General features: G+C 46.8%; 1 protein-coding gene across 1 annotated transcript in view; it reads left to right on the top strand.

Annotated features, from left to right (window-relative positions):
* The window catches only part of SMG5 (SMG5 nonsense mediated mRNA decay factor), a 38,391-nt gene that overhangs the window by 907 nt on the left and 10,615 nt on the right, over window positions 1–26,869 (top strand). Inside the window, exons 2-15 of the mRNA XM_059718779.1 lie at window positions 5,528–5,626; window positions 6,948–7,071; window positions 8,753–8,909; window positions 10,968–11,057; window positions 12,489–12,578; window positions 14,452–14,530; window positions 14,927–15,052; window positions 16,486–16,554; window positions 17,169–17,377; window positions 18,423–18,560; window positions 21,641–22,351; window positions 24,951–25,120; window positions 26,164–26,239; window positions 26,657–26,832. Coding sequence (XP_059574762.1) covers window positions 5,528–5,626; window positions 6,948–7,071; window positions 8,753–8,909; window positions 10,968–11,057; window positions 12,489–12,578; window positions 14,452–14,530; window positions 14,927–15,052; window positions 16,486–16,554; window positions 17,169–17,377; window positions 18,423–18,560; window positions 21,641–22,351; window positions 24,951–25,120; window positions 26,164–26,239; window positions 26,657–26,832 — 2,314 coding nt within the window. The remainder of the gene's footprint in view (window positions 1–5,527; window positions 5,627–6,947; window positions 7,072–8,752; window positions 8,910–10,967; window positions 11,058–12,488; window positions 12,579–14,451; window positions 14,531–14,926; window positions 15,053–16,485; window positions 16,555–17,168; window positions 17,378–18,422; window positions 18,561–21,640; window positions 22,352–24,950; window positions 25,121–26,163; window positions 26,240–26,656; window positions 26,833–26,869) is intronic.

Below are 26,869 nucleotides of genomic sequence, written 5' to 3'. Positions count from 1 at the left end.
GCGTGGCTCTTAAGGGACCACGTCTTCCTCGGTGGCCTGGCAGCACATCGGGGCCGCAGTTCTGGCTGGGGGCCCTGGCACTCCCCCAGCACCGCTCCCGAGCTCTGCTCTGCTTCCCGAGCCTCCTGCTGTTCCATTTTCACTGAAATCTCTGCATTGTGCAGCAAAACTGACGACAGAAGACGTGATTCGGGGAATAATTATGGTTCTGATCAAGGTGCTCTGCTGCGATCCCTGTGAGCAGAGCACTGCCATGTGCTGTCATCCCCCTGCTTTGAAGAACACCCCTAGGGACAGGGAATCCTCTCTCCTGGGCTCTCTTCCTATCCTAATTTGCTCTGAGCCTGTAGCACAGTCATCCCTTTCTTCATCGTTTTCCTCCAGCTAAGAAACATGGACAGTAACCCAGAGTGGCAGGGGTGGGGATAGCTCAGGGCAAGAAGGATTATCTTGCAATCGGACATGGTGACAGAGTTACAACTGGATTCCACTCCTGGTTGTGTCAGTGACATGCACCGTGACCTTAGGGGGAGATAAAAGGACTTGTCTGTCTTCCTCTGGGAGATGAAGATCACCATGCCTACCTCTGTAAAGCAGGTTAGGATCTTGGCGTAATAACTCAGAGGCACAGAGACAGGTTGGATTGCTATTCACCCTAATGCCTTTGCCTATCTGTGATTGTGCCAATCTTTATACAAGTGCGTGCCTTTTTGCATTCAGGTTAATTATGCTGCATGTCATGAAAAACAAGGGTTGGGTTGTTTCTGTGGCAGGCTGCATCAGTGTCCAGGTGATGCCTTGTCTTCATGGCAAGGTGTGTGAGGGTCTTGGTGTTATTTCAGGCTGTGCTGAAGCACCCTTCATCGTTAAAGCAAGGGGGAAGTAAGATTAGTATTGAAATTCCCAGGGCCAAATTAGTTCTGTGGTCACTTGAGTTTTTACAGCAGAGGGATTTCTCTGCTTGGCCTTTACAAATTATGTTTTTTATAGTAGAAAGCCAAGGCTGTTAGGCAGCAGCCTGCTTTTTCTCAAAGAGTTTATAAATGTCTATGTTAGCTGGGGGATCGCTTCCCATGTGGCTGGTATGTCTACGAATGCAGCCTGCACCCTAAACAGAGCCCACGGGCACATCACGCCTCCGTTCAACCCTGGAATTGAGTGAAATGTCCAAGTAACTCGCCTTCCATCTTGATGTGCTGCTCCACGTCCATTCTGTACAACGGCTCAGGACATGGGCAGCGTGGAAGGCTTGTAGAACCTTTTATCCTCTGTGTTGAATTGTCTCTGATTTGTTCGTGCTTGTATGGTAAAATATCTTCTTTAAACTCTATGGGAATGGAATCATCCTTGTGCCCACTCTTGTCTAAGCATTGAGGGGGTCACACATGGAGTTAGGAGCAACCAAGAAGCAAACTTTAATGTCCCAGGTCCCTGTCCTGTTGGGTAATTCCTAAGATGGTCCATTCCCAGGCCCTTCTGGAGCATGTGCCAGTTGGGTTCTGCTGCATTATCATTTACAATTCAGATCTTCATTTACCACCACTAACCTGACTTCACCTGGATGCAAAGTCTGAAGTGGAGCCAAGTAACTACTAGCCTTTCAGCTGCTTCTCGCTTACTCTGTCTCCTTGTCTGCAGTCATTTGGTTGTTCTGCATTATGTTATTTTTTGCATTGGTACCTTAGAATCTGCAGTTCCTCTACCAGGCACATCCTGTTCTAACCAAGGCTGCCCCACTCTGTAAGATTTTAAATGAAGAGTGTAAGTAACCTGCCCTGCCGCCTTGCCCGTTTCCAAAATGTCAGTGGCACAGAAAGAAGGCATTAGCTCATCCTCCTCTCTGGCCAAGGAGGACTTGTTACTGGATTGTTTCCACATTGCTTGGCGTGATATGCCATATTTGGTTCTTTTATTAGACTGGCATCTGACTTGCTTCCTCTCTGGTTCTGATGTTCTGGCTGACAGCAGGGCTCCCATCCAGCAGGTGTTATATCAGAGAATGAGGCAGAAGGTTAATTTCTCAGCCCCAAAATGTACTTCAGCCTCCTGTCTCGCTCAGTGGAAGAGATCAAACCCTGTTCCAGTGTGTGCATGACACGTGTTTCATGGGAAACGTTTCCTTCTGGCCTCCTTGTTGCTTCCTGCCTTCAAATTGCAGGCAACGGTGCTAGTTTGTGCACCCATAAAAACATAGTTGGAAGACCAATGTCCACAAGGACCTGCCTCCTGCTATGACTGGAAATGCATCATGTAGACACACCCTAATGATTGATTCCTACCCCTCTGCTCTGGAGGAAAGTGTAAACACTCAGCAGGTCCCTAGAAGAAAAAGCATTCCCTGACTTCCCACTTGGCAGCCAGTTCCACCCTGGTACCTGCCAGCAAGATCCGTTCCTTCACCACTTGATGCCATGTTTGCCTCAGTGGCACGGTTAACCTCCAAGCAGTCCTCTGTTCCTTCTGCTCAGGAAGGGAAATGTGGTTTGGAGCCCTGGCAGTTCCTGTGCAGCATTCACGTGAGTTCCTGTTCCTGAGTTCAGCCAACTCCCTTCGCAAGACTTTGCTGTCGCCTTTTGCTCTCCACTCCTTTGCATTGTCAGATGGAAACCGAATTGCCTGTCTCCATGAGGCATCTGCGTGACTGCAGTGAATAAATGGCAGGAGACCTGGGTCAGAATTTGATTGCGCAGAACAGCAAATTTACACTTTTAAAAGTGGGCGTAGGGGCTGTGTCACATCACAGGTGCGGTGGCATCCTACTTCCGGGGGCTGCTTATCTGTCTGAAAGCAGGTGTCCGCTGCTACTCACTTCCTGGCTCGTAAAGTCGGCTTTCCTTCTGAGAAGAGTCACAGTGACCTAATGAGGCTGGCCAGCAGACAGCATGGGTAGTTCTTGATTGGCACGCTGTGACAAAAGACGGGGATTTTTTACCAGTAACTTGGGCAGAAGCAAGGGCTCCTTGCTTTTGGCCTGCTCCTGCAGGGCAAGGCCTTCAGAGCCATTCACATACTTCCCCCTTCGCTGCAGGGGAACGAAATGAATCAGCAGTTCCAAGTTCATGTGGTGACACTTGTACATGTAGCACAAAAGTCAGCTCCATGCCAAAGCAGTGCAGTTCAGTTCCCCTCATCCTGCTCTGAAAGTAAAGCCTTTTAGGAAGCGATTAGAGGCACAAAACTGAGAGATTACCAATCAAGCCATCCCTCTTAAGGCTCATCTTTCTAGCACGCTGCTTGGGGGCAGACCAGGGGACCAGCGCATGCAACTGCCGAGTTCTATTTTTGACTTTCTCTTTCTGGCTGTGACTGATGATAAATCTCATAGCACCTGGGCCTCAGTTTTCCCACGTGCAACTGACTTCTCTGCCTCACTGTGAGGCTGGCTTAACGCCTCCAAAGTGCTTGGAGCTCACTGGGCAAAAAGCATTGCTGGTTTTTTTGACCACTTGCATGTGATCCCCAACCCCGAGGGAAATAGGAGAAAATAAGGTATTTAAAAACAAATTGTTACTTCAGTGTAGTCTCCTTCTTTGCCTTGTGGCTGTTTTGATCTCGTGGCCTGTTGTTTGCATTCCCCCACCCCCTTGTTAACTAGTTAAATCCAATGAGAGATTTTTAATCTGTTTGGGGGAAAATTGCTCATTTGGAGTATCCTGTGGGATGGACCATGTTGTCACTTTGGCCTCCTTTCCAGGATTGCTTTCCAGTCCAGGGCTCCACTGCAGAGCCTTACCTCGTCTGTACCTGAGGCTGGCAGTTGCCTTGCACCGATTGATGTACTTTGCAAGGAAATTGTTTCTGGTTTTAGCCTCCCCATTTAAGCCTTTCTCTTTGCATGTCCTCACTTGCAGGCCATGTGTGCAGTCTGGCATCTGCTTGTGCCTGTTTTGGGAGAAGGTTGGAGAGTTTCAAGATTTGTGTTTTGTTGAAAACCTGATGGGAGAGGTTGGGGGGAGATTGTGTGCTGTCAGCAATGTGGCTGGATCCTGCTGGAAGCAGTTAGTCCTGCTCAGTGTAGACTGGCTCATACTGGTCTCTGATCCATTGTCCTGCTCAGTGTAGACTGGCTCATATTGGTCTCTGATTCATTGCTTACAGTACTATCACAGTGCTGGAAGGGCAAAGTCCCGATAATTGGTAACCCACGGAAACCCCCAGAGCACCATGCCAAATCCTCACCCACTGCTATGAGACCCAGTACCCGAAATACCACCAGCACTACAGCATGGTGCAAGTAGAAGCAAGTGGGGACCAGGGCTGTGTCAATGCCCAGCTGCTGCACCGAGAAGGAAGCATTAGCTTTGTATGTGCTCAGAGGGTCCTAGGAGACAGGGAGGCAAAACCCCAGTCTGTGCCAACCTGACCCAAGGCAAACATGCCTTCCTGAGCACAAGGTTGACAAACGGTGTGATCCTTAGTGGAAGAAGGAGCTCCTCCAGCCAGGCCCTTCTGGGTTTTCCAGGTACCAGTAAGAAGCACACCTTATTTGCCTTGAGCTCCATGTACAAAGAAGTTTCTTCGTGAATAGCAGCTACAGCACTACAGATATTGGACAAGGAGTTGCAGGGTAGGGGACAGCAGGTATCTGCTTGGTTGCTAGTTCCTGGTTGCTGGCAGATTGTTGGTGTGTGTGTGTGTCTGGGAAATGAGCAAAATACACATTTCCCATAACCAATGTTTCTTGCCAGCACTAATGATTGCCCCCAGTCCAGACTCTGTTTTGATTCTTGTACAGCATCTGGAATTGGGTCAATCAGCCAGCTTAGCTCATAGGCTGGAACTGCCGTATACTTGATATTTTACACACATGGGCATCCTCCTCTACAAGACCCAGGAGACCTGAACAGTGACTCACAGCCATGGCTTTTAAGCTGCTTATGCTCTCGAGGGTCCCAGCTCCGCGTTGCAGTGGCTTTGGTGAAACATTTTTTTCCTAAATTCAGATGTTTTAAATTGTTTTGCCAGAAGCATGAAAGTATTTCATTTTTATGGGGCATCTTTCATCCAGGGATCTTGAGTTCATCAGGGAATCATTGCAACAGGGATGGGGAAGCCATGCTGACAGTCATGGAGTAGGTTGACAAGGTAACAGAGGATAAAGGACTTTAGATCAGCAGCCCCTTGTTGTAATGATCAGAAACCAATCTGGCATCAGGATTTCTTATTAACTGCAGAGGTTACACGTTCATGGTGCCTTGGTAGAATCCAACATCATTTAAATCTACTGTTGGAGCAACAACTAACATATTTTTGACTGGTCAGCCAGTGGTACCTAGTGGTTAAGCAAATGAATTACAGTGTTTGCTTTATGGCTTACATAAGCCTCCTTCTATTTTCAGAAGCTTTTAAAAATAATAGGCTTGCACAAAAATGGCGGATCCCCTGATGTGCAGTGGGTATAGCATAGTTCGTTAATGATAGCCAGCCGCCTTCCCTGTCTGGAGTCATCAGCGGGAGATCCTGAATCTCATACCAGATGGTCACATGGAATATGTCACCCTGAAGCTCTTCTTCTACTATCTTTCAGAGCGGTGGTGGAGGCGGTTCACAGACTGGACCTCATTCTTGGTAACAAGGCAGCTTATCAAGAAGTGTTCAAGCCGGAGAACATCAGCTTGAGAAACAAGTAAGGGTCCCATGTCCCATCCCTCCCCTTATTTTTATTATTTTGGCAAAAGTGCCAGTGATAGATCAGGGACTCTGCATGCAGTTGCAGTCTAAACGAAGTAATCTCTTTGGTTACAATCTGTTCTTATAACTCTTAAAATACCTACATGGTGAAAACGCTTCATATATTTACAGTGAAATACACAGTTTCTAGGAGGAAAGCTTACTGATTCTGTATCTAAAGATCAAAAAGTCCTCAGGGTAATGGAACTGCCCTCGAAAATCATCGTTTATCAGTGATGCCCTTAACGCAGTTTTATCCTGTAAAAGTCTTGCTGAGCAAGAACACTCAGCTCCCTGCCGTGGACAGTTATTGAGCTGCTTGTTTTGCCATTTCCCTCTCCAAAGAAGTGTTTTCCAGTCAGGCTGTGAAGTGGCTGGTAAAGGTTACCAGGCTGATTCGGGGAGTGCGTCCACTGAGCCATTCTTATGATTATCAGATGTCTCCTGTTAGCCGGAAAGTTTCTTCTACTTCTCTGAGCATGGTGCTTAATAAGGAACCCACATCAACTTCCTTTTTCCACATCTAGAAGCCTTGTAGCAGACTCTCCTGGCCATACAGTTTGCAGTGAATTGGTGATTCCAGGCCTCCTTCATCCTGATTATATGTGGAGCCACGTATTGGGGTGAAGTGTGATTGTTCCATAACTGATAAGCTGCAAGCAGCCTCATTACCTGTGTGCCCAAACACTTTGCTTCCTGCAGAGGAAACAGAATATATACATCTTCTTCAGAAGACTGATGTGGCCTTTTTTCCCTGTCCGGCAGCTTGGAGGGGGCATCACCCACCACCCTCTATTGCAGCTGAGCACACTGTTATCTCTGCCCTTTGCAGCTGTTGTCTATCTGAAGTGTAAGATAAACTGTTTTGTCACTACATGGTCCTACTGGTCCTATAGTAGCAGTCAAACTCTCCCTTTTCTCTTTCCATAAGGCTAGAGGCATAGAAGTAGCTGTTGCTAAATGGAACTTTGTCTTCTGTAGTGGTGGGGAGGCATGGCCTCTACCCAGGACCTCTTGAACATATATAGACAACATTTTATAGAAACAGGTTATTGGCTGCCACAGTTCCCCTGCTTTACCTGTACCAGGTTAGGGTGTTAGGTCTATTCTGTGCCTGGGTCGAGCATAGTCTTATGTAGAACTTACATTATGGTTGTATGAAATGTTTTGGATAGGCATAATCCTGTCTCAGGCAGGGGGTGGACTAGATGACCTCTGGAGGTCCCTTCCAGCCCTTCTCTGTGACTCTTAACAGCAGTTTCTCTCCTCTACTGCAGGTTGCGAGAACTCTGCGTGAAGCTGATGTTCCTGCATCCTGTAGAATATGGGAGGAAAGCGGAAGAACTGCTCTGGAGAAAAGTTTACTACGAAGTCATCCAGCTCATCAAAACCAATAAAAAGGCAAGTAACCCTGCTCGGAGCTGTGGCCTAGGCAACAAAATTTTGCTGCCACAGTTGTCAGCTCCAGCTTTGAAGAGGTCCCATCCTCTATTAGATGTTGCTGTACTGCCAAAACCTGTCCGTACCATACTCCTGATGGCTGACGACACCTCCCCTCCCCCCGCACGCGCACACCTCACTCAGTGCATGTCACATCTCTGCTGGGGGCTCTGCTGCTATGTCAGTAAAGCGCTGGGGCTGCCACTCCATCTTGTAGGCTGGCCTCGAGACAAATTCTTCAGCTGCCCAATAAGCAGGAATGTGCAAATGGCTGCATTGACGTGGGGACATGATCTGACCATGAGACGAATCCGTGGGCTTCTGAATTTTAATCTTACCTTGGACATCGGCTCCTGGTCTCGCCTCAGGCAAATCAGTTATCATGATGTAACCTCAGAGCTGCCATGTCTCGAGTCAGGTTGCTTGCTTCTGTTTCCTCATCTCTAAAATTGGCATAACATCTCCCTGTGAAGCAGGCGTCAGAATCAATATTTGTAACGGGCCGCATAATTCTGATTAGATTATTCTAGAGGAGGGCCAGAAAAGACTCTGGAAATTCAAATTGTAACACCATGCCAGTGATGTTATCAGTTGACTGTAAAGCGAGCCTTGTTCTAATAGGAATTACCAGGCTGATCTTATCTAAAGGACTTTCTACTGTCGAGGGAACTGAGATCTCTTGGAATATCTTTCAGCTCAGGAGCCTAAGAATCTTCACAAATGCTAGGTGAATGGAGGGCTGTGGGACCTTTGTGAAGCAAAGGGAAGCATTGCAAACAAGTATTCTGTTGCTGCCTTTAAATCTTGTTTTTTAAGTTCAGAAACTTGAGTTTTGAGGCATGTGATCACACAGATTGTCCCAGCAAACCTTGGAGATGAAAATAGAAACTAAGATTTCCCAAGTCTTGGTTCTGTGTTTTAGCTACCGAATTGTCTTTCCCATGCAGTGAAAAACACCTTTAGGAGTGACACAAAATGGTAGTGCCAGTTTCTTTGAGTGCATCACAGCAGACGCATTACAGTGAGTGTTAGTGAAAATACTCTGAAAGGAATGGTTTCTTTTGGAGCCCTTGTGTGTTTGGCGGGGTGCACAATTACATATTGGTTTGAGATTTTGAGAGCACAAATTGCATGGGTATTATGCTTGTCAAGGTACAGGTTCTTATCTGTCCTATATGCTGTCCCACAACCGTAAACCAAATCAACGGAGTGAGGAAAAAAAACTGCTAGTTTTTGGGGAGCAGAGTACTTTTAAGGAACAGGTTGTGTGTATTTCCAGAAGCCTATCTTCAGTTGCCATGTAAGAATAAGGATTTGGTGGCTACCTGCATAATAACCTAATCAGTCCAGGGGGTAGTTTATAGACGTTAGAGATCATAAAGACCAGACGGATCATTCAGTCATGCCTGGCTATACCTGTATTCACTCCCTGATTGACTTCTGCCTCCTTGATGTTTATACCTATCAAGTGCTACTCAATATAGTGCACTAGAGGTTAGGATGTTGAGAAAAAGAAAGATGCCTGACTTTGCTGGCAAAAAAAGCCCCCTGCCAACTTGTTTTAGCTCTGGCCCAGTGTGAGCTGCCAGCAGGAATTTCAACCTGGACTATATTAACAGGTTCTTATTTTTGTTCCCTGTAGCACATTCACAGTCGCAGCACCCTGGAGTGTGCATACCGGACTCATCTAATCGCTGGCATAGGATTTTACCAACACCTTCTTCTCTACATTCAGTCTCACTATCAGCTGGAGCTGCAGTGCTGTATTGACTGGACTCATGTAACAGATCCCTTGATAGGTCAGTGTCTGGCATGCATCAGCTCTTGGTCGATGCAAGAACCATGAGTGGATGATTCTGCCTCGCTATTACTTGTGTCTCTTAACATTCAGGGAATTGTCCCTCCCTGATTAGCTCATTATCTGTTCAGAGCAGAGCTCCTGCTTGGTTCTTATTCTTCTGCTGAACTTTTGGTAATTAATGAAGGAAACATGACAGGGTAGAAAATGCACGTTCTTGGAGTTAAGTTGCTCCTAGAAGATCTGGTAAAATGTTCAGTCTCAGCTGATTTGTACAGGGCAGTTTGGAAAGAGCTCTCCTGCCTATGCAGATGACTTTAGTGACTCTAATTAAAGTGGGCACGTAGAGTTTTGGGAGCAGGAAATATGTGAGAAATATTGTAAGAGTAGTTTTTGCTGCTTACTGGGCAATCATGATCCACAGGGAGCAGGACAGTGAGTAGGCTCAGGTCCCAGCTGCTGCTACTCAGTTACTGCAAGGAAAGGTCTTTTTTTTCTTCATTTTGTCTTTCAAAAACAAAGCTTGTACCTTATTTTGGGGCCCACCATATGTGAGAAAATACAGTAATAGGTTGTTTCCAAGGTGCCTGTTCATTGGTTTTTCTGTCTCCTCCCTTGCCCCACGTGATGCATTTACGCACTTTCTGTGCATATAGAGATCAGGGCCCTGACATACAGTTGAACCCTCTTGGGAAAACCTTTGCAGCCACATTAAACTCTGATGACGTTGAAGACATGTGAGACCAGTGACAGAAGTAGAGGATCTCAGTCACATTTGTGAGTTCTGAATGGAAGCAGCAAACTTTTTAAAGGAAACAAAAATAAAAGCAATCTGCCTGGAGTTTGTTTCCTCATGTCTAGCAGTCAAACCTTTTGGGGTTACAGTCCATTCTTAGCTGCTGGAAGAGAGTTAGATCATGATTGGTTTTGAAATGTCAGGGTAAAAGGTATACTGTGAGAGACACTTCTTGGTTCTGCAACACTAATGCATCCTTGAACTTGTATGTCTTAAATTCTGGCTGTGTTTTTCAGCTTTGGATCAGTGGTTGGGTGGCTCCCCTCCTTCCTTAAGATTTTGAGGGTGTTCCTGATGCTTGTCATGAAGAAGCAATATTATGTGAATACAATGAAAGCGTAATGTTGCATCAGAAATGAAGGATGCGGGCTGGTTCTGCAGAAGGGGAAGTGGGGACTTGGGATTGATTTGACAGCAATGGTATGCAGAGTTCTGACTCAGCTTGTTGGGAAAATACCACTTGTGCAACATCTAGTAGTCAGGGTACTCCACTGGTCATTTGGGCTGTGGGAGTTGCCTGCACCCTTTCAGCAGAGCTGAGAGGGAAATTACTGAGAATACAGGTTGAACTCAACATTTTTAAAAATCATTTCTGTTTAATCCCTGCTGTTTCCTTTCATTTTGCTGTGCATGAAAATAGGATCCAGGAGGACTGAGTCTAGACTGTGCATGCTATTTTCTTCCCTACTGGCCCATTTTGTGGCAGTTAAAATTCTCTGCATCTCTCCCAAACAGGCATAAAATAGTGTTGCCTCCCAGACTCTCTGGCTCTCGGCAGCCAGTCAGGATTTGGGGAACACTGTATGCTCTTTGTCTGGCTGGTAGGAAGGCTCTCGTAGGAGATGGGACCATGCTTCCCTAATGACAACCTCCCAGGAGTTGAGTCAAGTCACACTTAATTGCTTTAGTTAATTTAGCTCAGCTGTTTGGAAAATGGCAGGAGGAACAGAGGAAGGAGCCAGCAACTAGTTTGTTTCCTTGGGAAGCAGTTCTCCATCTGTGGCTGCTGATGCTTCAGCTACTGGGATGTATTTTGTACCTTGGGAAGCACAGGGGAGAACTACAAAAGGGGAAGGGAGAGCGGCTGCCTGAGTCTGGCATACCCGGTAGCCTTAACTGAACCTTGTAGTAATCTCTTCTACACCACAAAGGCCAATGCTGCCCTCTGAGCCCTCTGTCTCTCTTGCCGAATGGTAGGCTGCCACTTTACTTGCCAGCTGTCCTTACCCATGGGCGTGTTTTAATTTGCTGTTTCTCACACAGGCTGCAAGAAACCCGTGTCTGCCTCAGAGAAGGAGATGGAGTGGGCACAGATGGCGTGTCACAGATGTCTGGTTTATCTGGGAGATTTAGGTAAGAGCCATGTCTTCTTGCAACAGAGCCTTTAATGCACAAAAGATGCTACATACATCATACTGATACCATGCTCATTAGTCACCGGCTACAATCCCTTACAGACATTGGTTTGTCTTGCATATGTTTGTCAATGACAAGTTTAAGGTGAAATTCTATCGAATACGTAATTTGTTACAGACCATGGAGGCTTCTAAGGCTGGTTGACAGGGAAGTTGCAGCTCACTTAGAGCTGTATCAAGTGTATCAGCTTTGAATCCTCTCCTGTATGATAACATATGGCTGGTTATCCTTAACATTGCTTTGGCAGTGTAAAGACCCTTAAAATAAACATAGCTTCCATGTACATTTGCTTTAAGGCCCTTTTATGCAGCCATGGTAGCATGGAACAGTTTATAGGTAAATAAGAATTGGGCCCCATCATAGAAAATTCAGATTAATTCTAGGGTGATAGTGATAAAGCTATGACTTCTTAGAAGCGAGCGAGAAGGGGTGGTGGGGGGAGGGTGCTGATGTGTCAGTCTGTTTGGAACTAAACACATGCCTGCATCTCAGTCATAGCCTCAAGAGGTTCGTGTGAATTTTCAGTTCTCTGTTTGATTGTATATTTGTGCATGTGAGGGTGGTGAAAATACAGATGAGCATGTGTGAAAAGCTGTTCTGTTACTGGTGGAGAGGGAGCCTTGTAAATAGATACATGACACACTCCAACCTTCAAACAACTAAAAGCTGCAGCAGTGTTATCATGGCACACAAACCTTCCTGTTATAATGCAGGTGAATAGATGTCTCCTGGGGGCAAGTCATATGCAACTGGATGGAAAAACATGTGCTTGCCTCCAAATGACGCTGTTGCCAGAAGTCTCTATGAAGCCAAATATTATCCAGTCCCAGAGCTGCTCTTTAGTTTTGCCTCTGTCTGCTCTAGATACGTCAAGGCTAATTGTTTGCCCATATCCAGATGCGAACAGTAGACATTTCTCTTCCTGCCTTGCTGGAGTATTGGTCTCCCCTGCTTGCTGGAGAATTGAGAATACAAATGTAGCATATTTTAGGGTAATACTAATTCCAGCACATGACTCAAGCAGGAGTTCCAGCTGCCCATCTCCAGCCTTGCACAAGCAAACCTAATGGGGCATCTCCTGAAACTCTTCCACATTTCATGCAAAACAGTGGATTTGAAGATCAGCTGCTGCCTCTTCATCGCAAACCCCACACGGCTCTGTGCTCTTACTGCAGCCTTTTTCTATAATAAGTCACCAGTGCTGTTGATTCTCATTTTGAGGGACTTTTAGTATGCTAGGGCAAGCTGCTGCTCTGGTCTGGAGTTCTACCCCCTCTCAGAGAATATTCCCTGTTCCTCTTTGCATTGGGAAATATTTAAAAAAAAAATGCTCCCTGTTGTGAGTAATGTGCATGTGTTACTTTCCAGCTCGCTATCAGAATGAGCTGGCAGGTGTGGACACAGAACTGCTTGCTGAGAGGTTTTACTATCAGGCCCTTTCCGTTGCCCCACAAATTGGTAAGTGAACTACTGTGAACTATGAGTACAGTTGTTCATCTGTTATTGCCTTAATCTCCTGTGAAAACAGGTAGGAGAAAACATGCAGTCGTGATTGTCCTATTGAAGTTTGCACTTACATTTATTGTTGTGCAGAGTTGCTTTACTCTCCGGTTAGCATAATTTCCCTTTATAGGAGAGTCTCCCTTTCTCTGTTTGACACGAGAGAGGAAAGTACCTCTGCATTCACTCCCAGAATGACTCTGAATTGTCAGGTAATCATCCTTGCCATTCTCGTTGCACACACAAGCTCAACTCACATGTAAGAAGCGATTTCACACTTGTCTGCTTTAGGCAAGATCCAGCAGTTTTTTGCTGTTTGTGCAGAGCGTTAATGCTGATGCTGCTCTTCTTGCTGGACTGCCCCCCCCACATTCCATTTTGACTTGCAAGCAGTAAATTCATGCAGGTGTTTCAGACTGGGAGTGTTGGTTGGGTTGTTTTCCAGAGTAAGCACAGTGAAACCTCTTGAGCATGTCTCTTGACATCCCTATACCTGTTTTCACATCTGTAAAACACAGGTGGTCTGCTGCTTCCCAGGATGATTTAGGGAAAGCAGATGGAGATTCCTAGAAGCATGGAAGCATTGTTTAAAGGCCCTCTTGTCTGGTGGCTTTTAAATAATAAGATCTAATTAACAGTTAGTTGTACTTTAATGTCTGTCGTGCTTTTGAGTCCATGTGCAAAAAGCAGGGATGCAGTAATACAGAATACAGTTGATGCAAGGTCAGTTAAAGAATCTATGGCCTTTGTAAAAATATGCAGACCCTTGATGCCGGATGATCCCTGTAAGCCAAATGCAGGCTGTCCAAGCTGATAGGAGATGAAAGATGAAAGCTTGTGCCTAAGCGTGTCTGTCTAACACCCCACAGCCAGCAGGAATGCAGGCTGGGAAAGGACTACCTTCATGGTCAAAGGCAGTTCCCTGTTATCGCTATGTCATATAACCCCATCCAGAAAATTATCAAGATCCATCTTAGAACCAGTCAGGTTTATTGCCTTGCTTCTACTACTGGAAAGTGATTTCAGAACCTTGTTTCTCTGATATTTAAAAACCTAGTGGTATCCAGCTTACATTTAGCTGTGGTCAGCTTAAACCTAGTCTTAGAAAGTCCCAAATGCGGGGCTCAGAAGTGAGAGAGGTAGTTAGCCATGATAGCAAAAGTATCTAGACCTGGACCCAGAGCTGTTGAGAGGTTTACAGAGCAAAATAAAATCCTTGAATTGCACTTGGAAACCAATTAGACACTAGAGCAGACCATGGAGCACATGTGTAACAAACCCCTGGGAGAGGGGCTGTCAAGTGGACAGCTGCATTCAATAAAAGCTTCAGCATCTGAGCGGTTATTAGAAGCCAGGGACCCCATGTAGAGCGCAGAAAGAAAGTTTTACAAAAGCTGCAGTGACTTTCTTTGCACAGCTCAAGGCTTTCCTTTACTGAGCTCTTGCTACAGCTGACTTCCAGGTCCTTATATAATTGATAAGCATTTAAATAGTGCGGTAAACTTGTGCTGGGCTTTTACAAATGTAGATAAGACTGTGTCCCGTGTGGATCGCTAGGACAAAGGCAGCATGATAGCTTAGGGAAGATGGGCATGAGTAAGAGTGAAATGGGAGGATGTGTTTGCAGGGGAAAGGGGGAGCAAGTAATTGGCATAGGGGATACTGGGCCAGTATAAAAAACTGTAGTCCAGGGAGGTGAAGGGAACAAGAAACCAGGATCTTCTAAGCATGGCTCCAATATTTTTTGTAGCAGCTGGTCTGTGCCATCCATCTTGGGCAGAGATGTAATGAGACGTAGAGGTGAAATAACCCAGTCTGCTTTGCTTGACAGGCATGCCTTTCAACCAGCTGGGTACACTGGCAGGGAGTAAATATTACAACGTGGAAGCTACCTATTGCTACTTACGCTGGTGAGTGTCTGCAGTGGGGGTGCTTCATCCTCCCTGCTGCCTCAGCTGCAGTGCCAGAGTCACTTCTTTTTCTTTGGCTGTTAGTCTGGCGTATTTGCACGTCAGTTGGTGGGAGCGTGGGTCTGAAGGTTACCTACCCTGATTCAGGGCTGCATCATGCAACGGAACCATGATGCCACAGACTAAGTAAAAAGAACACAATGTCCAGATTATTTTAAAGGTATAAGATTTCCAAAAGGCACTAAAGTACATCATTCCTCTCTATATCAGGTGCTTACATACCTTTAAAAATCTGGTCCTAAGAGCTTCAAAGCTATGGCACAAAATGCAAGTCCTGGGGTGTAACTGGTGAGGTAGGTAAGGTAACCGTGTGTTTGTGAAATACCCGTGTTTTAGCATCCAGTCTGAAGTGTCCTTCGAAGGGGCCTATGGGAACCTGAAGCGGCTGTATGACAAGGCAGCCAAAATGTACCATCAACTGAAGAAATGTGAGAGCAGGAAACTGTCTCCAAGCAAAAAACGGTAAGAACTGAGGGAGTGGCATTGGGGTATGGCTCTGGCATGAGTCGAATAGCTTCCGGAGCAGTGCTTGGGGTGCAGTCTCACCCTGACTGCCACAAATTCAGCTCAAGTCGGCAGTGATTCAGTTACTATTTGATCAATGATTTCTGTGTAGCTCCCATTATTGGCCTCTGACGGTGGTCTCAGGAAAGAGGCCACGAACTGATTAGGAACAAAGATTGAATTCCTCTTTCTTAGGGGCTGGGTACTGCCGGTGAGGGTGAATATTAGTGAGGAGGCATGTATGGAAAGCTTGCACTGCTCCTGCACTATGTGGCAGCCACCTCTGCAATGTAGCAATTTTCCCTGTCTTAAGTATACCAGGGCTAGCTGCGATGACTGCTCCATTTATGGGAAATTACAGATAATTATCCTCCATCTGATAGATCCTCATTCATGATGCATTTAATAGGTACTCCGCAGTGTGAGTAACACCTGCAAGATTAGCCCATCAGTAGGTATTAAACATGGTAATTAGAGTTGCCATCTCCAGATTATAGCTTCTAGAGGCCTGGGAAGTCCTAAAGGAAGAGGGGCTGGGGGGCAGATCAGAGTGGCTAGACCCTGCATGTAGGTCTTCCCTTTAGCATCCATTGTGCCACTGTGAGATGCTAGATGGGATCTGTGGTCTGACCTGTTTTCATCTTTTAAATTTTTGTGTTTGCTGTCTTGATCCATTCTCCTGGCTTTGGTTGTTACGCATTATGATCTTCCACTCATGGTCTGGGTTACAGCATGTTTCCAAAGCTTGGTTTATTCATGCATGTCAGCTGCCTGCTTCCAGATAGATTCCTTCTAGTAGATGTGCAGCATGACAGCTACCCAAACCCAACACATGGTGCATTTTCACACAACCAAGACCAGTGGGCAGGTCCTGTGGTATCTGACTTCCATTTTTCAGCTTGAGGGAGAAGAGATTCAGAAACCTTATGAATTAACAGTGGATAATGTTGGTGTCCCTCAGCTGGAATGGTTGAGATTATTGTGAAGCCAAGCCTCCTTTGCACATCCATGCAAGGTTAAGAACTTGCTCTTTGCCGGACCAAATAGTCTCGTAAGCCCTGACTCACTCTGATGTTTCTGTGAATTTTGCAACCCACATCTTGGTATGTTTCTTGTTTTCAGAGATAAGCTACCAGTTCTGAAATGGGCAGAATACCAAAGCCTCTTTTTCCAGAGGAGGCTTCTCCAAGGGCAGAGTCTATTTTGACCATACTTTAGGGTCTCTGTAGGGAAGGTGGAAGACTAGGAATAAATTGATTTACTCTGCTGCTCCTGCTGAATGTTGATAACTATTTGAGAAGTGATTTGCACAGTAATAACAGCATTTCTCTTCTCTTGTGTTTGATGGATGAGGTGCTTGCTTCCTTACGATTACGTTTTTACCCCAACAGATGCAAAGATATAAAAAGACTGCTGGTGAGCTTTATGTACCTACAGAGTCTTCTGCAGCCCAAAAGCAGGTAAGGTAGTTCTCCATGCTCTCTTGTGTCTGACTCACAGTAAGAAAATCCTAAATTGTTCCCTTAAGGGGTTAAATGATTTAACTGGCATCACATACACGGGGAAGCCAGCAGATGTAGCACCCAGGAGCTCTTCCTCTCAGGCCCTTTGTTTGCCCTGTTGCCCCTGACTGTTCTTATCTTTGCCCAGTCCTCTCTTCCTGCCAGGGACAGGAGGAGAGCATTGGCTTCCCAGTCTTGCCCATGTGAAGAACTGCAGCGCAGTTCCTTCAGCTAAGATGTCTGTAATCTTATCACTCTTTGTTCAGGGGAAAGAGTAACAGAACCTGTTGTGTGGCATCAATGGGAAGCTTTGTACAGACATGTGGGTTCTCCTGCATTTTCTCTGTCTGACAGGGAACTTCCTGATATCTCCAAATTAACCCTTTACTGCTTGATCCCAAACTCTTCTGGATCAGGGTTTAATACATACATTGCTTAATCCCCTTGTCCACTGTAAAGCCGTGGCTGGTGCTGGTCAACTCTTCAGGATTTTTTGTTTGTTGAATGGGGGAGCTTAACTCACTCCAGGGCAATTGGATGGTGAAGTTGTTCATTTCCTCCTCTCTGTCCAGCTCTGTGGATTCCGAGCTGACATCTCTTTGCCAATCGGTGCTGGAGGATTTCAACCTGTGTTTGTTCTACCTGCCCTCTCCCCCCAACCTGAGCTCAGCTAGTGAAGATGAAGAGGAATATGAGAGCGGGTACTCCTTCCTTCCTGACCTGCTCATCTTCCGCATGGTTATCGTCTGCCTTATGAGTGTGCATAGCCTCAAGAGGGCAGGTAACGAATGCATAATTAACTTATCCCATTAGCAAAGCAGCTTGCTGAATTCTAGTTCTGTGACAGAAGGAAGGGGACGTGCCCCTTGTGAACTCTGACCGTCTGCAGGGGTATGGGGATCCATTTTACAGAGGATTTATTTAGAGCTGAGTACTGGCTACTAGACATTCATGTAATCTCGCTTCATATTTGGCAGAGATGGAAAAGGCCCCTTAGGACAGACTGATTTGGTCCCATTGTTAGGATTCCAGCCTACAGAGCATCTTCTAGTGTCTAGTACAGTGTGAAACAGTGAGGGTGTTTACCCTGCTTTCCTTGAGGAGGGAGGGTTATGGTGGGGGTGGTAGTGGCGGGTGTCCCAGTACATTATAAGACTAGGTTCGTAATCTGGACATCTGGGATCAGGTCTGTGTTCCATCATGAGTTTCCTTCATGGTCTTGAGCAAAACTCATAGTCTCTTAGTGTCACCTGTAAAGTGCGTACACAAGTATTGCGTTAAAAGGCTGTGAGGCACTCGGGTATTATGGTTGTGGGGGTCACGTATGTACTTACAAGAAGATCGTCAGAGACTTCCTGATATTCAGCCTCCATTTACTTATTACTCTCAGTTATATTCTCATTTTGGCATCCTAAACAGCTCTTCTGCCTTGGTGTCAACCTGCTAGATGCATAGTGATTGGCATGCTTGATACCACTTTGGTTGCCATAGTGATCAGCTTACTAAAATGATTTCCTGCACGTAAGTTGAGATACAAAACATCACTGATGCCTGGGATTCATGGATGAATGAAGATCTTTCGTGAAACAGGACCCCCTGGACAGTGGATGCAGCTTATCAAGAATGTGTCCCTGCCACACAGCAGGAAATGCAGTAGATATGGGTCTTAGGCTGAGGGCAGGTCCTTCTTGGATGGAGTTAGAGCCCAGAGGGGGCAGGGATTAGTTTTCCCAACTCAGACAGCAAATCAATCTCAAGCAACATCCGTTTTGCTGCAGTATCAAGACGACCTGTTCCCTCCACATCATCCTGCTGTCTCATTGCAGGTTCAAAGCAGTACAGTGCAGCCATCGCATTCACACTGGCCCTCTTTTCTCATCTGATCAATCACGTCAATATTCGTCTGCAAGCAGAGCTGGAGGAAGGGGAGAATCCAGTCCCAGCCTTCCAGAGCGACGGCACAGGTAAGAGAAAGGGTGGTAGCAACTGCTCTGTCCTTGTATGTAGCCACTGCTTCCCTCCTAAATGCACTGAGTATGAGATTGACAGTACAGGGAAATTGCTATGCATGGGGAAAGCTTAAACTTCTAGATCCTTTATGGTCAAGCTGGAAGCGTGCGAGGCAGGCGTATCTACACAGCTGAGGCTGTATCTTTCCTGCCACAATCATGTACAGGTAAAGCACATCTAATATGGACATAACTATACCAGCAAAGCCATGCTTTGTACTGGTATGGATAGACCACACCCCAGGAAGGGAGCAGGTTACACTGTTGTGGACACAGTTATCACTGTATCCGTGCTAAGAGTTCCTTCTCTCACAGCTGGTGTCAGCCACGACTCACTCCTGACTGACATCACTATGCCACCAGTAGCCTGTAATGTCTGCTTGGCCTTGTTCTCAGCCATGGGGAGCTCCCTTCTGTTGCTTTAGATACTCAGTTCTGGGTGACCTTAACAGATGTTGCCAGAGAGGGGTCTGCTGCAGTGAAAAATAGGAAAGATCCTCCAGGCTTGGAGGTGGCTGCATGGTTGACGGGAAGGGGTGGGTAGCAGACTGCTTTCCTGCCAGACTGGAGGTAGCTGCTTAGTAATTCAGCAGTGACCTCAAGTTTTGCATGGCTGTGCCAATGTGTTCCCCAGAACTGCCCCGTATTGTCTTTGTTTTCTTTCTGTTCTCTTCAGACTCCAGTTCAGAGTACCTGCATCTTTTATAAACTGTCCATTACTTTTGCTCCAGCTGTGCTCACAGACCTTGTCTGTACAGTCCCCGTGGCCCCCTCTGCCCCTCTTTTTTGTCTCCCTTCTGTCATTCTGCTGCCTCTGCGTTTGTCCTTCCAAACCTCAGTCTCCTTCAACATCTCTTCTCCCTCACCCATACCTTTGAGGTTTATTCTCCTTCTGTTGCTGTTTAGCGCACTCCTTTCTCTCCCCTTGAGATGAGGATTAGGGCACTGTCAATGAGATGCTTGCCCTGCTGCAGTGTTTGCTGCGGCTGTTCAGGGAATATGGGCAGAGATCTTTGTTGCCAGAGTTTGCCTATCGAGCAGTTTTCAGCAAAGCTGAGGTCACTGAAGATAGAATAAAATGTCTTCAGTCTCCTTTGGAGATTCTGCCCAGTCACGATCCTCGGGGGAAAAAAGAATTTGCCATTTTCTTCACCCAAATGATGTATTTGGAAAGTTTCATTAAGCAGGAGTTTTTCTAGAAGGTGGCCAGGGAGGGAGCGAAGTGCTAAGTATTGATCTAATCGCACATGGGAAACGGCTTAACTTCAGCATATGGGGGAAGTGTTAATTAAATTAGAATGTTTATTGTGCTGGGTTTTAATTACTTGCCACAAACCGTTTCACTGACCATCCCAGGCACATCTCGAATGATTTCCACCTTATACCAGATAGCCGCATCCTCAGAACGACCACACGTTTACCTGCCTCATTCACTTTTGCCAGCTTCAGGTAGCACAAAAAGTATAGAACTCCTTTACAATAAAAAAACAGTGGAGAACATTCCACATTGAATATTCCTTTGAGATCTCCCCTGTATCACTCCACCAACTGTGTTTTAATATGCTGTTATGTTGGTTTAGCAGATACAGATTCTTCCCCTGCCCTTGGTTTTGAATAAGACAAGGTGAGTTAAGCCTCTTAAGACGCTGAGTGATACAGCTGTAATAAAGACTGTGGATTAAACCCATTCAATCCCCGATTAGAAGAAGTGGTCAGGCTTAACCAAGCTGTCTGGCACGCGTGTAGTCACACTGCCCCTTGGATACTTGAGCAGAGATCTGAGTAGGAGTCCGTGCAGATGGCTCAGTTAGAACACAAACCCTGGACTCTTTTTTTCTTTCTTTTTTTTAAGCTGAGATTTGTAAGTGTGTATTAAGTGAACAGTTAGCCTTTAGCCAATGGCATGAGTTCTTGGCAAAAAAATTTCACAAATCATATTTTTTTATTTTTTTCTTCCATCCCTTGCATTTTCCCATGGACCTCCACACAGCCTTATCGGCAGAGTTTTTAAATTGAAAACACTAATGAAGCCCACAGTAATCCACTGATGAGTAGCGGACCACTTCCCTTGGCTACCTGGCCTGCAGCTGGGGAATACACTAGTCTAGCTGACTCTTCTGTGGAGGGAGGAGACTGGGGAGAATGCGGTTTTGTATAGAAATGAATGCTGTGCTGTGCTGGCTTCAGCAGTCCCATCGAGGGTGGCCAAAATTTGGAATGGTTTTCCAAGGGAGGGTGGTGCTCTCCCTTACCTTGGGGGTCTTTAAGAGAAGACTGGATAGGCATCTGTCTGGGGTCATCTGACCCCAGCGCTCTTTCCTGCCTAGGCAGGGGGTTGGACTCGATGATCTGTTGAGGTCCCTTCTGACCCTAGCATCTGTGAATCTTATAACAAAACTGGTCCAGCTTAGGCAACAAGGATGCCAACTTCCTAGTTCTCTTTCCTTCCTACAGACTATGGCCTTGACTTGCAGGGATTCTGTTCCTTGGGCCCGTTCTGTCCTTGGCCTTTCTGCGGGGCTTGCTCGGTAAAGGATGTTGATTATCAGTCTCCTAAACCCTAGAAAATAGAACCCAGCGCATTTAATTTCCCACTGGCCACCCACTGGCTGATCAGGTAATAGCAAGCACTTTCCTTGGCTAACAGGAATTGAGTAGGGTTTGAGTCAGTGTTGCACAGGAGTCTCGCAACATTTGCTGTGATAAATTTCTGCTGCCAGTAACTGAACAGCTCAGGGGATTAGTAAAAGCCAAGGGGAGGAAATGGAGCTGTCTGTAATTAAGTACCTGCGTTTCTGTGGAAGCAGGGCTAGCAGAGGTGCAGGGTTTGCTTGCTTTGTATTAGCACTCATACAGCTCTGTACAAAGTGGCACTGTCCCCCAAGGATGCCACGTTGCATTGTGTAATGATAGGCCCTATAAAAACAGCACCTAAGCTGAGATGCTGACACTTTCCCTGGCTTGGGGTTAGTTGCTTGATGGCATCAGACCTCAGGGCTTTTCTAACCAAGCTTTTTTGTTCTGGCTGTCTTCAGATGACCAAGAGCCGCGGGAGCCTGTGAACTCCATCGAGAAGGAAGCAGAGGCTGACTTAGCTAACCATCAGCCCAGCGCCGAGCAACAGAAGAACGACGGCAAGAAAGGCAAGAAGTACTCACGCCTCTCCTGCCTGCGGCGTCGGCGCCACCCCCAGAAGGTGGATGAGAGCGACCTGAGTGAAGGCTTCGACTCAGACTCCAGCCATGACTCTGCCAAGGGCAGCGATGGCTCTGAGAGCGGCTCGGAGAAGAGTGACGAGGAGGCAGAGGCTGCCTTCGATGTAGAAACGGACTCAGACATGAACAGCCAGGAGTCCCGCTCAGACCTGGAGGACATGGAGGATGAGCCGGGTGAGGAGGGAGGGGGCCGCACCAGGAGCGCAAAAAGCAGGGCCAAGGAGGCCTTAAAAAACTGTGTGGAGGGGAGTGGGCTGGGGGACTCTAAAAACCCAGGTAACCCCAAGACTGAGAACCCTGACCCTGCTGCCAATGGTCCAGGGTCTGTGGGCACAAATGAGGCAAGCATAGCCAGCAACCTGCAGGCCATGTCCACCCAGCTCTTCCAGACCAAACGCTGCTTCCGCCTGGCTCCCACCTTCAGCAACGTCCTCCTGAAGCCGACCAGCGGAACAACCGCGTTGAAGGAGGGAGTGGGCAGCAAGCCCTGCATCAATGGAGATGTGAACAAGCCTGACTTGGTTGAGCAAGGTAAGAAGCACGTGCTTGGTTAAAAGGGGAGCATGAAGGGTAATGGAGAACACAGGGTCCTGGGTCCATCCACAGGATAGTGGGCAAAATGCATGCACAGCCTGATCCAGTCATTGGCACTTCCTTATGTTCTTAAGCCATTTGTTTCAGTGAGTGCTGGTTCAATGCCAGGAAAAGATAACAAATATTGGCACTTGGTGTATTTTGCTGGTATAGGAGAAGAGGAAGAAGGTTAGACTGTAAAGATGATTGATGATTAAATTCAGTCTGTATGAAACTTAGCTTTGCTAAGGCTGCACACCCAGCTGGAGTTAGACATTATTACTGTTCTTCTCTTTTAAAAAAGTCCTATAAAATTCTGCAGTTGGAATCTATCTAGTGGTCCTGATGGTGGCTGAGGCAGGCTGCGTTCAGGTATTTCTCCCATAACTGTTGGGGCTACGTGAGCTGCGCATGCGGAGGTAATGCTTGGGAAACTTGTTTGTATCAGCAGATGTGACTTGGCCCCGGGCAGAGATGCAGATGCAGTGGGGCAGTGCCTGTGTCCTGGCTTCTGTCTTCAGATGCTCAGCAGATGGCGCTGCCTATTTCTTAAAGCCATGGTGGGGTGTGCATTGTGCAATCAGAGTCATGTTCTGGCATGGAACAGAGGAGTTGTACTACATGTATAGCCTTTGCATTTCAAGCGTGCCCCAGGCTAGTCTAGTTTTGCTTGTCCTGCTTTCCAGCTTCCTCTGTCCCAAAGATCAAGGAAGCATTTTGCATCATGTTCCTGCAGCCCCTGTACATGAATGTGCTGCCTTGATATGTACTCAAGTCTGTTACTTGCAAGTGCAGTTTTAGTTCCCGTTAACTAGCTTGATTCAGCATTGAGTAGCCAGAATTAGATGTAGCTAACAAACGTGATCTGATGCCGCATCTTGTAAGTCTAAGTCTAGACAGACTCAGACTGGCGTTAACCCACTTTGGAAGGGGCTTCCTCCAGTCCTTCCTGATGGGAGAGAAAGGTCTCTGACATCAGGGTTGTGAGGAGGGGGAGAGATGGACCTTATCTAGGAGGGCAGTAAAACACTGGAACAGGTTACCCAGAGAGGTGGTGGAATCTCCATACTTGGAGGTTTTTAAGCTCCAGCTAGACAAAGCCTTGGCTGGGATGATCTAGTTGGGGCTGGTCCTGCTTTGAGCAAGGTTTGGACTAGATGACTGCCTGAGGTCCCTTCCAGCCCTCATTTTGTATGATTATCAAACCAACTTTCTTTCCTGGTAAAAAGATGACAAGCCTAGAAACATCTGCTGGGGCAATGATTCTTCTGTCCTGGAAGGACACAGAACGGGCGTTAGCTTTGCACTGATGAGCCTCCAGGTATTAACTGCCTTGCCCCGCTCCCCTGTTGTAGCAGCTGAGGTTCCAGCTGCAGCTGGTGTTGATCTGGCTGGTCTCTGCAGGGTCTCTTCTCAAACCCAGTTGCAGGTTTGGAGGTTCCAGGAGCAGCTGACTTGCCCCTTCCCTCCCCCCGGCTCCTTTTCTTGGTTTCTGTGGGGTCACTGGAGAGAATTTGGGTTCTGCCAGTTGGACACAGATGCATAAGCAGCCTCTTGCCAAGTGGAGAGGGACTTTGTGGAGGAATCTTGAAAAGTTCCCTGGGGGCCCAATAGCAGGGAGATTTATTTTATATGCAGCTGCCATTCCAAGGTCAGGGGATAAGTCAGGGAGATGCTCTACTGAAAGGGATCTTTGGTGGCACAGGGAGGTTTCTAAACCTGTGTGCCTGAGTTTGTATCTCCTGCCTGTCACCTGGACAAGTTTGAACTGGATGTTAATTCCTCTTTGCAAGCAGCAGAACATTTTTCTCCTTTGCTGCTTATTCCTGGCTCCTGCCAGGTAACTTTAAACTGCGTGTTTTGCTCTCAAAAAGCAGATTTCAGCTTGACAATGTGGTGTTGGCTGTGGAACGATTGGACTTCCTGTTCCACCTAGAACAGTGTGAAGCACCATTGCATGTACTGGGTAGGGAAAACCAAAGGGTCTCTGTACTCAGGGCTCAAATGTATGCCCATGGGTTCCAGAAGAGAATGGTATTCCTTGATGGTTGAACTGAGACCTGTGTGGTAAAGCGTTTTGGGACCCATCATCACCCAGGTGCCAACAACATGCCGGGTGCTGTACGAGAGGGAGGAAGTCATAAGCCTTGCCACTTTGCCATTACTTCTCTGCCACTTTGCCATTACCATCTGGGCATCTTAGGTTAAATATAGCAGTTTCCTCCTTCTTGGGGACAGGGCATGTTGGTACCTTGGTCTGGAAGTTGGGAGTAGGTTCCAGACTTCTCAGTTGCTCTTGCTTGATATTACTGCATCACCTTGGGTCACTGAAGTGGGACACCTTGGAGCTGGGTGCTGTACAAACAGACAAGACAGAGATAGGCCCTGCAGGCACAGACAGTTGGAAGTGCCATGAGATGACACCAATCTGCAGGGAATGGGAAATCCTGAAGGTTATTTTCCTTCTTGTTCCCATACAGTTTCCTCAAGCACATACCACCATGGTTCTGTGCTTGTGGTCTAACCCCTTAAACCCTGTTGTGCTTTGTATTTTCAGATGACATGTCCGACTCGGAGGAAAGCGTCACCAGTAACAAATCCTGCAGGAACGAGAAGTCGCTTGAGGAGAAGCTGGAGATCCTCACCAACGAGGGATTGCTTCCTACTGTCAAGGTGTTCCTGGACTGGCTGCGAACAAACACCGACCTCATCATCATGTGTGCCCAGGTGTGGGGCCTTGGTTTACATGGAGGATGTTCGTGCCAGCCTGGGTGATGAAATGTACTCGGGGCTCTCTAGTTTCGGCTAGATGCAGCGTCACTTCCTGTACCAAAGTAGTGCTTTGTATGGCTAAACAGATCCCCTCCGTTTAGAAACCGCCGCTCAGTAATCTCTGTGCATACTGTACTTTTTTGCCTGCAACAAAGTTTCCCCTTCCCCCCCCTCCAAAAAACAAACAAACAAACAAACCCAACAGCTGCTGGAAATTACAGGGCACATTATTTGCAAGAAATGCAGTAAGAACAGTTTCTTCTTGTTACCTGGCAAAAGCAAAAGTAAAATCTGCAGGCACAGGGAGTTGAACAATGAGCAGGCTGGGCTCCCTGCTGCTGCTCTTACTACTAGGAAAGATCTATTTCAGTTTGTTCTTCCTCGAAAACAAAGCACATATTTTATTCTGGGGCATGTTGTATGTGAGACAGTACGGTAATCAAATTGATGTGTTTCATTTATAAGACTTTGGGGAATCTACAGGGCTTAAATGTACTATTTGTAATGGCATTGGTCTTTTGTAAGGCTGTCCCTTAAATAAGTGTGGAGGGAACGGGGGAGTTAGGCTCAGGACAAAGCTCCGACCTCAAAAGTTCCGGATGGAATAGACCCACATTTAGACAGGAACCATTTATCACGATTGCTGTTGAGCCTTTTGTGCATTTCGACAACTTGCCAAAAAATTGCGGGCGAGCAATGGCAAAGGGTTGCTGTGGAGAGAGGCAGCTGCTGAATCTCCTGCTTGGGATAAGAGCCCCTGGGGGTATGGGCTTCTGACAGACTGTCCTGCCTCTGCCCCTTTCCCACTGTGACCTTGAGGGAGTCCAGCCCAGCTCTCCACTTGGGCTTCCCTGATCTCTACTTTTGAAGTTTACGATTTCCAAAGCGCTTGGAGGTTTTTGGCAGGGGTTTCAGAAGCTTAATGTGGCCTCATAGTTTGTATCTGTTTTGGCTTGAAAGTCTGCTGGGCCTGATCTATTCCGCACCCTTTTTTTCAGAGCTCCCAGAGTCTATGGAACAGGCTGTCTGTGCTCTTGAACCTCCTGCCTTCTGCTGCACAGCTGCAAGAACCAGGTATTGAGGAACACACTGCATATTTTCTCCCACTGTTATCCTCCCCCCCCCCCCCCCCCCCCCCCCAAAAAAAAAAATAAAAAATTCCCCCTGCCCATATCAGACTCCTGTCCAGCCTCATCTCATTCAGGCTTTCTGCATTTGATCACCATTCCAGTTCAGTAGTTGCTTTGTGTGCTTTGGTAGCTGGTAGGGTAGGATTCAGCTTATTAAATTGGCATACTTTGGCTATCTAGCATGTATTGATGGGTTAAAGCCTTCTTAGAGCCTGGCACCTTGTGGTGGAAATCGGGTGTGATCAGTGAGCTTCAGATCAGGCCTGCGAATGGCATAAAGCCTGTCCTGAAGTGGCAGGTTTTATCTGACTTATTACAGCTGTTCACTATGTCTTGTTGCCTTTCTCTCTATCAAACCCAGGGCTGGCCCTGTGTAATGAGGTTAAGGACTTGCTGAGTGGCTCTGAGCTCCCAGACCTGAGCACCCACTTGCTGCTCCCGGAGGATGTGGCCCTTCGCAACCTACCCCCTCTGAAGAACGCACACAAGAGGTTTAACTTTGAGCAGGACAGACCCATCCTCTCGCCGGTGGAGGAGGTGAGTGTGGGTAGCCCTGCCTCGGGGTTCAGGCTTT

This window comes from Alligator mississippiensis, chromosome 15 (genome assembly GCF_030867095.1).
Source record: "Alligator mississippiensis isolate rAllMis1 chromosome 15, rAllMis1, whole genome shotgun sequence".
NCBI classification, from domain to species: Eukaryota; Metazoa; Chordata; order Crocodylia; family Alligatoridae; genus Alligator; species Alligator mississippiensis.
The sequence above is the reverse complement of the archived record's forward strand: the minus strand, read 5'-3'. Positions and strand labels throughout refer to the sequence as shown.